The following is a 15,067-nucleotide window of genomic DNA, read 5'->3' as shown; positions in this document are numbered from 1 at the left end:
GCTTTGAGGACGCTCATCGCCAACTGACAAACAGAAGTGTTGACACACTTTAAGAAGGTCTTTTTAGATTGACAGTACTTAAGGAGCGACGGGTTGTCCATTGATTGAAGGATCAGGGGTTTGATTACAGCTCCCACCTGTGCCCATTGTCGGTAAATCCTTGAGTCTGTAAAAACGAGTGGTTGATGGTGGTAGAAGGCGCAAATTGGCTGCCTTGCTTCTGTCAGACTGCCCCAGGGCAGCTGTGGCTACATAGCAGCTTACCTCCATTTAGTGCGGAGTGAAAGAGTGATGCAATATAAAGCATCTTGAGTGTCCAAAAAAGCACTATATAAATTAAATGCATCAATTGTTTTTATTAATAAAGGTGCACAATGTAGGATTTGCACTTCAATTATTCATGAAATGACAATAATATTTCAATAGAAATGAAATACAGATGTTTTTTGGAAATACTTATAAAACTGATCTCAATGGTTAAAGTGGAGATTTTCCCATTTTAAAAGACGATTTACGCAAATATGATACTGTTTTCCTTCGGTGTTCATCATCAGCCAATCACGAGACCAGTTTACAGTCTTCGGCTGGGTTGCCACAACTTTGTGCACCAACAATAGGCTTTGAGAAACAGTCTGAATTATGTCTACCACTCAAGCAAAAAAATGTCATTACGACTCTCAAAGGATTTAAGACAACAAGAGAAGCATAACAAGGATATACATACAATGTATCACAAAAGTAAGTACACCCCTCGTATTTCTGCAGATATTTAAGTATATCTTTTCATGGGACATCACTGACAAAATGACACTTTGACACAATGAAAAGTAGTCTGTGTGCAGCTCATATAATAGAGTTAATTTATTTTCCCCTCAAAATAACTCAAAATGATTAATTATGATAAATATCTAAACCCCTGGAAACAAAAGTGAGTACACTCCTTAGTGAAAGTTGTCAATATTAACATCCAACATGTCAACTGTCAATATATTGTGTGGCCTACATTATTATCCGGAACTGCCTTTACTCTCCTGGGCATGGAGTTGACCAGAGCTTCACAGGTTGCCACTGGAATGCTCTTCCATTCCTCCATGATGGCGTTGCGGAGCTGCCGGATATTTGAGACTTTGCGCACCTCCACCTTCTGCTTGAGGATCCCCCAAAGATGTTCTATTGGGTTCAAGTCTGGAGACATGCTTGGCCATCACCTTTACCATCAGCCTCTTCAGTAAAGCAGTGGTCATCTTGTAGGTGTGTTTGGGGTCATTTTCATGCTGGAACACTGCCCTGCGACCCAGTTTCTGGAGGGAGGGGATCATGCTCTGCTGCAGTATTTCACAGTACATGTTGAAGTTCATGTTTTCTTCAATGGAATGTAACTCCAACACCTGCAGCACTCATGCAGCCCCAGACCATGACATTCCCACCACCATGCTTGACTGTAGGCATGACACACTTATCTTTACACTCCTCACCTGGTCGCCACCACACATGCTCGAGACCATCGGAACCAAACAAGTTAATCTTCGTCTCATCAGACCATCGGACATGGTTCCAGTAATCCATGCGCTTTGTTGACATGTCTTCAGCAAACTGTTTGCGGGCGTACTACTGTACCGTCTTCAGAAGAGGCTTCCTCCTAGGGCGACAGCCATGCACACCAATTTGATGTAGAGTGCGGCGTATGGTCTGAGCACTAACAGGCTGACCCCCCACCTCTTCAATCTCTGCCGCAATGCTGACAGCACTTCTGCAACGATCTTTCAAAGAAAGCATTTGGATGTGATGGTCAGCAAGTGCGCTCAGCTTCTTTGGACGACCAACACGAGGCCTGTTCTGAGTGGACCCTGCTCTTTTAAAATGCTGGATGAACTTAGCCACTGTGCTGCAGCTCAGTTTCAGGGTGTTGGCAATCTTCTTGTAGCCTTGGCCATGTTCATGTAGCGCAACAATACGTCTTTTAAGATCCTCAGAGAGTTCTTTGCCATGTGGTGCCATGTTGGAACTTTCAGTGACCAGTAAGAGAGAGAGTGAGGACCTGCACTACAAATTTGAACACACCTGCTCCCTATTCACACCTGGACCTAGTAACAATAACGAGTCGCATGACACTTTGGAGGAAAAATGACAAGCAGTACTCAATTTGGACATTTAGGGATGTAGTTTCTAAGGGGTGTACTCACTTTTGTTGCCAGGGGTTTGGATATTAATGGCTATATTTTGAGGGGAAAATAAATTATTATATAAGCTGCACACAGACTACTTTTCCTTGTATCAAGGTGTCATTTTGTCAGTGTCCCATGAAAAGATACTAGTATACTTAAATATCTGCAGAAATGTGAGGGGTGTACTCACTTTTGTTATACACTGTACATTTATTTGATGGGGTTGTGCTATGTTATTTAGCATGTGGATCAATTGACTGGGGCAATGGTAGTCTTTACGCGTGTAAATAGGACTATATAACAGTAGCTACAATTTTTAATTGGTAATTGACATGAAAATGGATGGAGCAACTACATCCAAATGTCCAAATTCCACATTTCTTTGCCAGTGAGCTTATACATTGTGAAAAGTAGCCCTCTCTCACTTCGATCTTGGTGACATAAGCTAACTTGGACCTCACCTCGTATCAAGGCTCTTTTAATTGTTATTACTAAATGCTAGCATTATTACATTGAAAACATCTTGCATGAAAATTAAAAATAAGATATACCTTCCGCAGAGAACTCTGGACCACTTAAAGTTCTTTTCCTGCTGGTTCTCCAATTTGAAGCAGTATTCTGGCAACCCGAAGGGAGAGGGCATTTTGCGCTAGTCAATATTTTGATGAAGTTGCAAGACCATATTTTTGCCATCAATCCGACATTCTGCACGTTTAAATTAATTCTCGTTAAATGGATACATTATTTCTGTAAAAACATATATTTGCCCACAACTAACAGCTACAGCAGAAATAATAGCATTTGTGTCTAGCCTGCAATCTCTGAAAATATTTAGGCTAACTTAGCCTAAAATAGCATGGAATAATAATAGATAATAATAAAAAATAATTGATAATAGTATAGGGCGGAAAACACTCAGGTGACTTGAAGTTCTGCTCTGAGACCCCAATTTGGCCGACTTTCAAAATTGTCCGATATGTATGTGTGATACGTCATTGGAAAGCTTAAAATCTCAATTTTCTTGGTGAAGAAAAATTTTGAACAGGAGGACTTTTAAAAAAACATTTTTTTTAAACAGCGAAACCCTATCTGGAGGTGATAGCATAAAAGAGAAGAATTAAATGACTTTAACGAGATATTATCGCGTACTTACCTTGTTTCGATCCAAAAACTCCATCTAGCATGTATCACTGAGGGTCAAGACACAGCTGTGAATGGATTTTTCGGGGATTTTATGGGTGAAACATGGGTCGCAATGCGTAAATCGCAGACATCAAGGAGTAGTTGACATTTTCTTTTTCATATATTTACCCTTTTAAACGTTTTTTTTTTTCCAACTTTTTTTTGTTCAGATCAAATATTTATCATCTAACATATCAGAGAAAATGCAACAGTAAAAAAAAAAAAAAAGACAATTAAGCGTTAGTTATTAGGTGGCTATCCGTGACTTTTTTACAGACACCATTTTTTTCATTGTGACGTCATTTGTTTAAAAGTTTAAGATATGCGAGTGAATAATTTTTTTAAAGTCGTGTTTTTTTTTATTTTTTATTATATTATACATCCATTAATGATTCTAAGCTAAAAACAGACATTTTGAATAATAAATATATTTAAATACCTTTGTTTTATGGCTGGGTTGAAACAAAAGCGGTTGCACGACGTCTGTAAACGGGGGTTTCCAGGGTAAAACGGACAAATTAAAAATAGTTCGGGAGCTCAATGCGCCATGAATCTGCTATGGCAGCATATAGACATATTGTTCAATCAAACACAACAGTTGTTTTGGTTTAAAATACGGCAATTACTTTTAAAGACGAGTGCAAGAGCAGAAACTGCTTTTTCATTCTTGTCTGTTTTCCGCCACAGGCTTTTTTTTTTTTTTTTTTAACCTATTATGACTGTGAGTTAACCAATTGATGCTTTGTTGACGTGTCTGTCGTCAGGTAGAGTGCAGCGTGGAGAGCAACACGTTCCATCTTCTGGTAGATGGAATACGTGTGACCGACGGCCATTTGCCAAATGACGAAGGCTCATCATTAAACTTCCATGGTCTTGTCTACCTGGGGGGCCACACGGGGAATTCTAAAGTCCGTGTCAAACTTTTTTCAAATGCTGGATATACCTGTGTGCTTGCATTACATATCACTAATTTCTATCTGAAAACCCTCTTGAAGAGCATCACAGGCTGTGTGCGAGGCTTCAGAATGAACAATGAGCCAGTGGGAAACCCTGAGGGGGGGCATAGGGTGTCACCCTGCTCGGACGGGCACACTGAAAGTGGGGTGTACTTTACTGGAGGTCACGTCGTCTTAGGTTTGAGTGTGAATCCTCCCGCATAATTCACTGAATGAATATCCACAAGGAGGTACAGTATTTGTTCTTCTCCTAGATGATCCCTTTGCAGTTGGCGATCACTTCGTGTTGACCTTCGAGCTACGTCCCCGTCGCCTGTCTGGTCTTCTCTTCCACGCGCAGGCCCAAGGAACCAGCTTCGACGTGTTCTTAATTAACAACACGGTGACCTTGTCTTCTTGGAAAACGTCCCATTTAATCAAGAAATGGTGTGGAGGGGAGCGATAGTTGAGTGACTTTGTGATTTTTTTTTTTCTACCAGGTGGGCGTCACTGTGAATGATAGGGGCCAAAGCGTCAGTGCTGTGCTGACTCCACAGAATCTCTGCGATGGTGAATTTCATGTGATTAAAGGTATACTAAGGTCTTGATTGGAAAATATTGATTTCTCCAAGTGGTACTTTGACTTACAAGTATCCAAAATCCTGAGGTTTTTTTAGGTCACGAGTAGGCATGTGCCGATAACCAGTTTCAAGGTATACCGTGGTATGAAAACGTCATGGCTTCAAAACAGCTAAAATTTCCGTCATACCAGCCCTAAGGTATTAGCTATTTTTATGTACCATAAATGTAGGGAGAAATCCCTTGCTTGCAGGTGCGAGGGTCAACCCTCGCCCACCGGTTGTTGCTCAGTGTCAGTGAGTCAGCTGTGCTACACGATGACTGGGGGAGGTGAAACTCCTGAACTTTTTCCCTCCATCGAAGAAAACGAAATCGCTGGTATGGGAATACTTCGGCTACAGAAAAGTTACAGACGGCTGTTGCTTAGAGGAGGAGGGCCAACCGACATGTAAAACATGTTTGCAGAGGGTGGCTGCTTGGGAGGCAATACCTCCAATATGATTTTGCATTTATGCAAAATTAAAGGTTAGTAAACACTGTCATGAACGTTTCCCACCAGCTACGACAGTTTACTCCAGCATGTTTAGTAAAGATGCACCGATACCGATACTAGTATCGGCAGGGGGCGCCGATCCGGCCCGAAATGGTGGTATCGGTATCGGCGAGTACCAACAAAGACGGCGTCGATACCATTTACCGGTCCATTGTTATAACATTTGACCACAGCCTTTTTCTCCTCCTGGCGCTCACTACACTCTGTCTCTGTGTTGTGTGATGACACGTGAACACCAAGCAGCTATCGCTATTGGCCTGCTCCAGACCAATGAGAGCGGGCCAATAGCCACTCCTGACCAATCAAAAGGGGGCTTTTTCATATGGACGAAAAACAAACCAGGAAATATGGCGGCGCCGCGGCGGTCGGGAAATATTTCCAAATAGAAATCCCGTCGATTAAAATCAATGGCTGCATGCAAGATTTGCGGCCTGAAAGTTTGGAGATGTGGAGTTAAATCGGCCAGTTTCAATACCTCGAACTTGATAAAACATTTGAAGACGAAACGTGAACGAACACAACGAGTTTGAGCCTGCAAGAGCAGGACTGCTATCCAGAGGAAGAAGGCCGTTGGACCGGAGCAACAATCTCTAGTCAGTTCACTACGTCTACTTTACTTTTATTGTCTTTTACTGAAAGAAATGCCGCAGTAATTTGGGAAGTGTTTCCAAAGTATTGTTGCCACCTTTCAGAAATAGAAATAAGGGACTCCCACCTCCCGAAAAAAAGGAGAGACGGGATGCTGTGGTCAATTATTATTACTTATAATTGTTAGCGTCCGCAAATGCGGAAACAAGGTTGAACCTCGAAGCAGACAACAAGCGGGGGATACATAAAAGGGTTTAATGATTGCAAACAAAAAATAACACGCGATCGCGGGACAGTAGAAATAACAAAAGGAGTCCGTGACAGCAAGTCGACGGACAAACTAAGACGATAGGCAGCGGTTACAAACGAGAGCAGCGCACTAACAGAAAAACCCAATGCAGGGGCATAACAAGCAAATGTAGCGAGATTATTGTGCCAGATGTCAAATAGCGATCAGCAAGGCAAATATCTCGGTAGCCTTCTCTGAGATCACCCGTGCTTAAATGCTGCGTTGATGAGCCTGCATTGGATTCAAGTGCCACGCCCCCACGCCCAGCAACAAAACACAATCTAACCAGCAGCAGAATGTGACAATAATTTCATGAAAGTTGCACTGTTTGGACTTTGAGAGGTTTAAAAAAGTTTATTCAGTTCATTCAGAGTTTATTATTATGAATTTATTTTTACTTTCTTACTGTTGGGCTAGTATTATACATGTGTTATTAATTTCACAAAATTAGCACTATTTTGGCCTTTGAGAGCGGAAGGTTTATTCAACTGTTGTCTACTAGGGTTTAGTGTACTTTTTCCTATTTTGCAAAGGTAAGCAAAAGCCTGACAAAGCCTTGATAGCAATGATTTTACATCCAATTATGTAGCTTTTTAGAGAAAAAAAAAATTAAGAAAAAAAAATATATATATATATATATATATATATATATATATATATATATATATATATATATATATATATATATATATATATATATATATATATATATATATATATAATCGGGGTGGTATCGGTATGGTATCGGTATCGGCCGATACTGCACAACCAGGTATCGGTATCGGGGCCAAAAAATGGTATCGGTGCAACACTAGTGTTTAGTCTCTCTAGCGGTGGTATAACATGTTTTTTCTCTCTGGCAACTGTCTGTGTTGAGAAAAAGAGTGTGTGTATAATGTAAACATGATACGAGTCATACACATGTGCTTTTTATGGAAAATAAATATCTTTGTTCCGATGATAATGTTAAATTGTGGCTGTGGGTTTACGCTCATCTAAAGGAGTGCATTCATTTTAGTTTTATATAGAATATTAGTTATTTTTTAAAATGTATTTTAACTCATCATTATTATGTTTAATTCGCTAATATGTTTTGAAAAATAAAAATCCTGTTCAATGGATTTTTTTTTTTTTTTTTTACCCAGACATCTCAAAGTAACACATTTTAGAACTGTAATTGCAATACTGTACTACCGTGAAAGATTTTTGCTTAAGGTCCCGTCATACCGTCAGTCTCATACCGACACATGCCTAGTCACGACTTGTCGTGTTCCTAGCCATAATTTGATGTACAAGGAAGCTTCCTTCCTTCACAGCTTGTAGTGAAGTGAAAAACAAAGAGTATTACTACAGATTACTGATGTTATTCGTTTCCTTCTTTTCTGTACCAGCACCAGAAGGGACAACACAATATCCATTGAATTAAAGCTTCAAATCAAGATGCAAAAACTAAATTCTTTACATTCTATCATAATTATGTATGTAGTTTTGCTTTTTAATATAATGCAAGACTCTAGCGTGCTAGTTTTACCGATTTCTGAGGGTCTTACGCCTCGTGTTTTTTGGATGGACTGTTGCATTACTTAAATCAGTGATTCCCAATCAACATGCAACGTCACATTGGTGTGCCATAACAGATCAGCAGATGTGCCCTTATTAAATCATCCCATGTCTCTTTTTAGGACAAAAAATATTTACAACTAAATATTCCTTAATGTTCCTTTATCTTTGCCAATGACAAGTTGACAACTATGACGGATATATGCTCGACAGAAAAGGTTATCAAATGAAATCAAACTGTGTATCCATGTGTTGGAATATTTTTCTTCAGATGTTTTTATGTGAAATATACAGTGCCTTGCAAAAGTATTCGGCCCCCTTGAACCTTGCAACCTTTCGCCACATTTCAGGCTTCAAACATAAAGATATAAAATTTTAATTTTTTGTCAAGAATCAACAACAAGTGGGACACAATCATGAAGTGGAACAAAATTTATTGGATAATTTAAACTTTTTTAACAAATAAAAAACTGAAAAGTGGGGCGTGCAATATTATTCGGCCCCCTTGCGTTAATACTTTGTAGCGCCACCTTTTGCTCCAATTACAGCTGCAAGTCGCTTGGGGTATGTTTCTATCAGTTTTGCACATCGAGAGACTGACATTCTTGCCCATTCTTCCTTGCAAAACAGCTCGAGCTCAGTGAGGTTGGATGGAGAGTGTTTGTGAACAGCAGTCTTCAGCTCTTTCCACAGATTCTCGATTGGATTCAGGTCTGGACTTTGACTTGGCCATTCTAACACCTGGATACGTTTATTTTTGAACCATTCCATTGTAGATTTGGCTTTATGTTTTGGATCATTGTCCTGTTGGAAGATAAATCTCCGTCCCAGTCTCAGGTCTTGTGCAGATACCAACAGGTTTTCTTCCAGAATGTTCCTGTATTTGGCTGCATCCATCTTCCCGTCAATTTTAACCATCTTCCCTGTCCCTGCTTGAAGAAAAGCAGGCCCAAACCATGATGCTGCCAACACCATGTTTGACAGTGGGGATGGTGTGTTCAGGGTGATGAGCTGTGTTGCTTTTACGCCAAACATATCGTTTTGCATTGTGGCCAAAAAGTTCAATTTTGGTTTCATCTGACCAGAGCACCTTCTTCCACATGTTTGGTGTGTCTCCCAGGTGGCTTGTGGCAAACTTTAAACGAGACTTTTTATGGATATCTTTGAGAAATGGCTTTCTTCTTGTCACTCTTCCGTAAAGGCCAGATTTGTGCAGTGTACGACTGATTGTTGTCCTATGGACAGACTCTCCCACCTCAGCTGTAGATCTCTGCAGTTCATCCAGAGTGATCATGGGCCTCTTGGCTGCATCTCTGATCAGTTTTCTCCTTGTTTGAGAAGAAAGTTTGGAAGGACGGCCGGGTCTTGGTAGATTTGCAGTGGTCTGATGCTCCTTCCATTTCAATATGATGGCTTGCACAGTGCTCCTTGAGATGTTTAAAGCTTGGGAAATCTTTTTGTATCCAAATCCGGCTTTAAACCTCTCCACAACAGTATCTCGGACCTGCCTGGTGTGTTCCTTGGTTTTCATAATGCTCTCTGCACTTTAAACAGAACCCTGAGACTATCACAGAGCAGGTGCATTTATACGGAGACTTGATTACACACAGGTGGATTCTATTTATCATCATCGGTCGTTTAGGACAACATTGGATCATTCAGAGATCCTCACTAAACGTCTGGAGTGAGTTTGCTGCACTGAAAGTAAAGGGGCCGAATAATATTGCACGCCCCACTTTTCAGTTTTTTATTTGTTAAAAAAGTTTAAATCATCCAATTAATGTTGTTCCACTTCACGATTGTGTCCCACTTGTTGTTGATTCTTGACAAAAAAACTAAATTTCATATCTTTATGTTTGAAGCCTTAAATGTGGCGAAAGGTTGCAAGATTCAAGGGGGCCGAATACTTTTGCAAGGCACTGTATGTCGTTGCTCAAAGACAATTCGGAAACGCTAATTTACATTATCCTACATGATTATAAGTTATATTTTTTGTATGGCTGTATCAAATGAATGGCCTTTCCATTCAATTTATTGGGTAAAGATGGGAAACCAGTGATTTTGAATCGGTTGTGGGATGAGGTAAGTCAAATTCAGAGCATCACTGTAGGAATTTTTGCTTTAAATTGCATATTTGCATCTTGTGGATGTGTCTAAATAGATGTTCATTAATGTGCACTGTCCCTAGCCAATAAACAATAAATCCATCAAATAATTTCATGCGAAACTGCTTTTATTCTTTACCCACATACATGTTAGTTGGATGGGTTGGAACAGATTAATGCCAATTCAGTTCATATGGTAAAACAGATTTGGTATACCTATTCCAGTAAAGTGCAGCTTGCGCTCACATAGCAAAATTAAAACCTGTAAGTCAAAGTACTGCTACTGCTGTATTCACATTCCATTGACATCATCAAAGACATTTTTTATTTAAAAGGTCAGGCACTATAATGACCACCCCACTCAAAGTGACATTCATTTGTGCGCAGTATCCAAAGAACAAAAATATCTCACACTAATGGTGGATGCGCTGTCTCAAAGGAGGGCAAGAACCGTCGCATCCATTCCCTCCGCTATGACGCGGACATTACTTTACATTGGAGGTGAGAAATCACACTAACAGTTCTTTAAAAAAGAGCAAATGACCTTGATTTTTACTTTATATTTTTCCCCCGACAGGGGCAACGGAGTCAAGCAGGGCACCTGTGACATCACCGTACATAGGCTGCTTAAGAGACGTGAATATTAATGGCGGGAACATTGCATTTGAGACACAGGCAGTAACAGTTATCGGCGCGGTGGACGTCAACTCGTGTCCCGTACACTGAAAAATGGAGTGCAATCAGTATGCAGGCAGAGGAGAAAAAAATCCCACACAGAACACTTCAAATTTTACGAAGTACACTTGCAAAATATGCAGTTTGTAAAACAACCAGCAAAAAAAATTTAAAAATATTTTTTTGTGGTACCATTGTTATTGTATAACTAGCTTTTTCACTGCCATTGACGATTATAGCCGTCCGATCATTTGGCTCTTTTCATCCTTCTGTTGTGAAATGAAATGAGTTTATCATTAGGAGATGTCCAGTCCATTTGAACTGGAAGGGTGGCAGTGATTGCTCGATCAGTCGCCGCCTAACCTCCCACGTCAAACGAATTGGACGTCTATTACCCAGGGGTGAAAGTGGTTAGAATTTCTTGCTGGAACTCCCCGACATGATGGTCGCCATGGAGCCAGAAATTTTATCAAACTATTGAAATGCAAAGACAACTGTTTTGGTCAGTTATTTCTGTAACACATACAAAAACTGATTTTCATTAAAAATTGTATTTTTTCAATGATTTGCAAAATAAAACTAAAACAGCTACAACCCCATCCTCCATCTCCTAATTTTTATTTTCCCTCATTTCCACACATACTACATGCCAAATCTCAATTTCAACTACTTAAGAACATAGGATGTATATTAAAGATAATGTAAACATTTACTTTTTGTTGTGTGTTTTTTTTTTTTTTAACATAAAGATATAAGTAACATATAGATTCAGAAAAATAACTACAAATGACATACTATGCAGAGTGAAACGGAATATATTTTAAAGATCGCGCAAATATTGACTTTTTTAAATCATAAGGAAATTAATAAAATGCGAACATTTATTGCACATGCACGCCACGTAGCGAACGCCTCTCCCTTGCTGGTTTAAAACCGTAAGTACAACGGTATCTGTGGATTAAAATAACTATTTAAATATTATTTAATAATTATTATTTAATTTAATTATTATTATTTATATAAGTTATTAAAAAGAATTCAGAGACTTATTGCACTTTAAAAGTGTTGAAATTACATAAAATGCACATATTACTTGTATTTTTAGTTTTAAACATATTGTATGGCTCTCACAGAATTACATTTAAATATATGTGGTGGTCATGGCTCTCTCAGCCAAAAAGGTTCCCGACCCCTGGTATGCAGGAACTGCGTTCCGGCCCTGAATCTTATACCGGAACTGTGTTCCTGACCGTTCTGGCCCACTTTCACCCCTGCTATTACCGTCAATGGCAGCAAATGAGTTAAATTTAATCATACGCAGAGTTTAGGGGGGGAACCAAGGGGCCCCCCCTTGGTGGCTGAAAAGTGTAATTGCATGTAATTGACTTTCCTATATTTTGTTTATAAAATTAAGAGTTTTCCGGTAAAATATTGTCTATCAAATTTGGAAAGCAATAAAACAAACAACAAAAATGAATGAAATGAACAAAAAAGATATTTCTATAATGGGTCACAATTATTTTTCGAACAGATCATGTGATCAGCACCTTAGACGGTCATTTGCTTTGCTTCGCCAAAAACACCCGAGGACCAAAGAGGCAAGATGGATATACGTAATTTTTTCAAACCTAAGCTTTCAAAAGCGACAACAACTACTGCGCAAGAACCAAGGATTGAAAATGTGGACCATGAAACGCCAGAGAGCACCGCCAAAATAAAGAACGGAGTTTCAATTTGCCCCACTAAAAGACACCAATTGTACAACAGTGCCACCACCGGTGTCTTGCCAATGTAGTTACCCCAGTCAAAAATTGTAACACCTGGCTGCGGGAGTGCACACACACAGTTATGTTGTGTAGTTAGTTATGTCGACTTACACAATTAATTTGAAGCCAGAAAAGAACCACAGTTCTATATTTTGGACATCGACGTTTATTAAACTGGAGAAACTCCATACAGGACTTGAATTACAATAATAACAGTTATAGGTCATCCTATCAGTAAAATAGTAAAACATTGGCAATTTTTACGTTCACTACGTATGTTCCGTTATACGACTGAAAAATGTTTTTTTTTTTTTTGCTGGATGTTTTAAAACCTCGTAGATAACTAATTAACCAAAACACAGAAACCAAGCAAATCAGTGCAGCGCAGTGACTTCGCCCAGGGGACACAATTTTTGACCAGGGTAACTACATTGGCACGACACCGGCGGGCATACCATATTCAATGGATGACGATCTCGGCAAAAAGTATAGCTGTCCTAAGCAGCCTGATTTAGAATTCCCCTCAAGAATTATGCGGGGGGGGCTCATTTTCAACTTATTATTATAAATATTTTTGTAAGTTAATTTTATTGCTGACACTCCGTTTCAGGGTCATCAACATGTTGCCCCGCCCTGAAAGTGAAACTCCGCCAATGAATTTACTGCATATGAAAAAAAAAGAAAAACTGCAGAAAATGAAAAAAATCGCAAGGCAGCCAATTAGCTCGCAGCACAGTCTTGACACAGAGCAGTAAATGAAAGAATTTTTTTCAGTTGCCACAAATGGCTCATTCCTTTACTTCCTTGGCAAACAGTAAGCTATTAAACTTAATGTTTGTTTTGGAAACAAAGACGATTACTTTGAAGTGCTCCCTTGACTGAAAGTGGATTAATGATGCCATCTCGTAGTAAACATAAAAGCAAAACTCTAGCGTTTTGAGTCTCAAATGGAACCGATTTTACCCAAGTTGCCTGTATATGACATGGGTTTCCATTATGTCAATGAATTGTACAGCCTGAGTTTTAAATGAGCTGTTGTCTGGAATTAAAACTCTGACTGAACTCATGCCCTTTAGAAGTTACTCTTCTTTTAAATAAAAAAAGAGTGTCACAAATGGCAAGCACACATCACAAATTTACATTTTTCAGTCAAGCTCTTATATTAAGTGGTATCAATTTTTAATGGTGTACCTAATAGTTTTAGTACCTAAAAGTGACTAGTTTTTTTCAGTGCATAAGACATTACCTTGTCCCCACCGCCTTTTTTAAAGCATATAAATACACCATTTTAGTAGGTTAACTCTTTTACTGCCAGTGACGGTGATAGATGTCTAATCGGTTTTAGTTTAGAGGATGAATTGGACTTCTACTGCCATCAGTGGCAGTGAAGGAGTTAAGAATAACAATGAAATTTGACGGCTCACCGTGTCTATATACTGTACTAACAGCAATTTAATTAAATTTTGAAATATACAATGGCCTGTATCAGCGTACACACACACACGCACACACTCGAGGTAAAAGTCCACAATGATGAACATTTGTTTAAAAATCCCTCGAGATACTGACATTTATACACACACTTCTAGAATGTCAAAGCAATTTAAGGCCACAGTTCATGTTTGCGTATTCCTTGTGGAGAATTCTAGTAAATGTCTGGCAGATGAGGGTACTTCCTGTCCCAGTATGCGCCAGTGAAGATCCAATCTTGAGCACCGGTGTGCGGGTTGGGGCCCTGCTGGAACCACCTGATGACCAAGGCAGGCAGACGACCATTAAGAACGATACTGGGGTTTCTTTCTTTTGCAAAGAAATAGCATCCCACATACAGTGGGGCAGATAAGTATTTAGTCAACCACTAACTGTGCAAGTTCTGCCACTTGATAATATTAGAGAGGCCTGTAATTGTCAACATGGGTAAACCTCAACCATAAGAGACAGAATGTGGGGAAAAAAACCCCAGAAAATCGCATTGTTTGATTTTTAAGAATTTATTTGCAAATCATTGTGGAAAATAAGAATTTGGTCAATACCAAAAGTTCATCTCAATACTTTGTTATGTACCCTTTGTTGGCAATAACGGAGGCCAAATGTTTTCTGTAATTCGTCACAAGCTTTTTACACACTGTTGCTGGTATTTTGGCCCATTCCTCCATGCAGATCTCCTCTAGAGCAGTGATGTTTTGGGGCTGTTGTTGGGCAACATGGACTTTCAACTCCCTCCACAGATTTTCAATGGGGTTGAGATCTGGAGACTGGCTAGGCCACTCCAGGACCTTGAAATGCTTCTTACGAAACCACTCCTTTGTTGCCCTGGCTGTGTGTTTGGGATCAGTGTCATGCTGAAAGACCCAGCTACGTCTCATCTTCAACGCCCTTAATGATGGAAGGAGATTTTCACTCAAAATCTCTCGATACATGGCCCCATTCATTCTTTCCTTTACAGTGATCAGTTGTACTGGTTCCTTTGCAGAAAAATAGCCCCAAAGTTTGATGTTTCCACCCCCATGCTTCACCGTGGGTATGGTGTTCTTCGGATGCAATTCAGTATTCTTTCTCCTCCAAACACGAGAACCTGTGTTTCTACCAAAAAGTTCTATTTTGGTTTCATCTGACCATAACACATTCTCCCAGTCGTCTTCTGGATCATCCAAATGCTCTCTAGTGAAC

At 39.5% G+C, this 15,067-nt stretch overlaps 2 protein-coding genes across 2 annotated transcripts in view; one reads left to right on the top strand and one right to left on the bottom strand.

Annotated features, from left to right (window-relative positions):
• Nucleotides 1-14,274, top strand: part of lama3 (laminin, alpha 3) — a 65,336-nt gene extending 51,062 nt beyond the window's left edge. Inside the window, exons 30-35 of the mRNA XM_057841953.1 lie at nucleotides 4,112-4,255; nucleotides 4,343-4,481; nucleotides 4,558-4,685; nucleotides 4,783-4,873; nucleotides 10,344-10,457; nucleotides 10,534-14,274. Coding sequence (XP_057697936.1) covers nucleotides 4,112-4,255; nucleotides 4,343-4,481; nucleotides 4,558-4,685; nucleotides 4,783-4,873; nucleotides 10,344-10,457; nucleotides 10,534-10,682 — 765 coding nt within the window. The 3' untranslated portion in view covers nucleotides 10,683-14,274. The remainder of the gene's footprint in view (nucleotides 1-4,111; nucleotides 4,256-4,342; nucleotides 4,482-4,557; nucleotides 4,686-4,782; nucleotides 4,874-10,343; nucleotides 10,458-10,533) is intronic.
• The window catches only part of LOC130919348 (oxysterol-binding protein-related protein 1-like), a 49,996-nt gene continuing 45,034 nt past the window's right edge, over nucleotides 10,106-15,067 (bottom strand). The window contains exon 13 of the mRNA XM_057841954.1: nucleotides 10,106-14,145. Within this exon, the coding sequence (XP_057697937.1) occupies nucleotides 14,043-14,145 (103 nt within the window). The 3' untranslated portion in view covers nucleotides 10,106-14,042. The remainder of the gene's footprint in view (nucleotides 14,146-15,067) is intronic.

Source organism: Corythoichthys intestinalis, chromosome 7, assembly GCF_030265065.1.
Source record: "Corythoichthys intestinalis isolate RoL2023-P3 chromosome 7, ASM3026506v1, whole genome shotgun sequence".
In the NCBI taxonomy this organism is placed as follows: Eukaryota; Metazoa; Chordata; class Actinopteri; order Syngnathiformes; family Syngnathidae; genus Corythoichthys; species Corythoichthys intestinalis.
The sequence above is the reverse complement of the archived record's forward strand: the minus strand, read 5'-3'. Positions and strand labels throughout refer to the sequence as shown.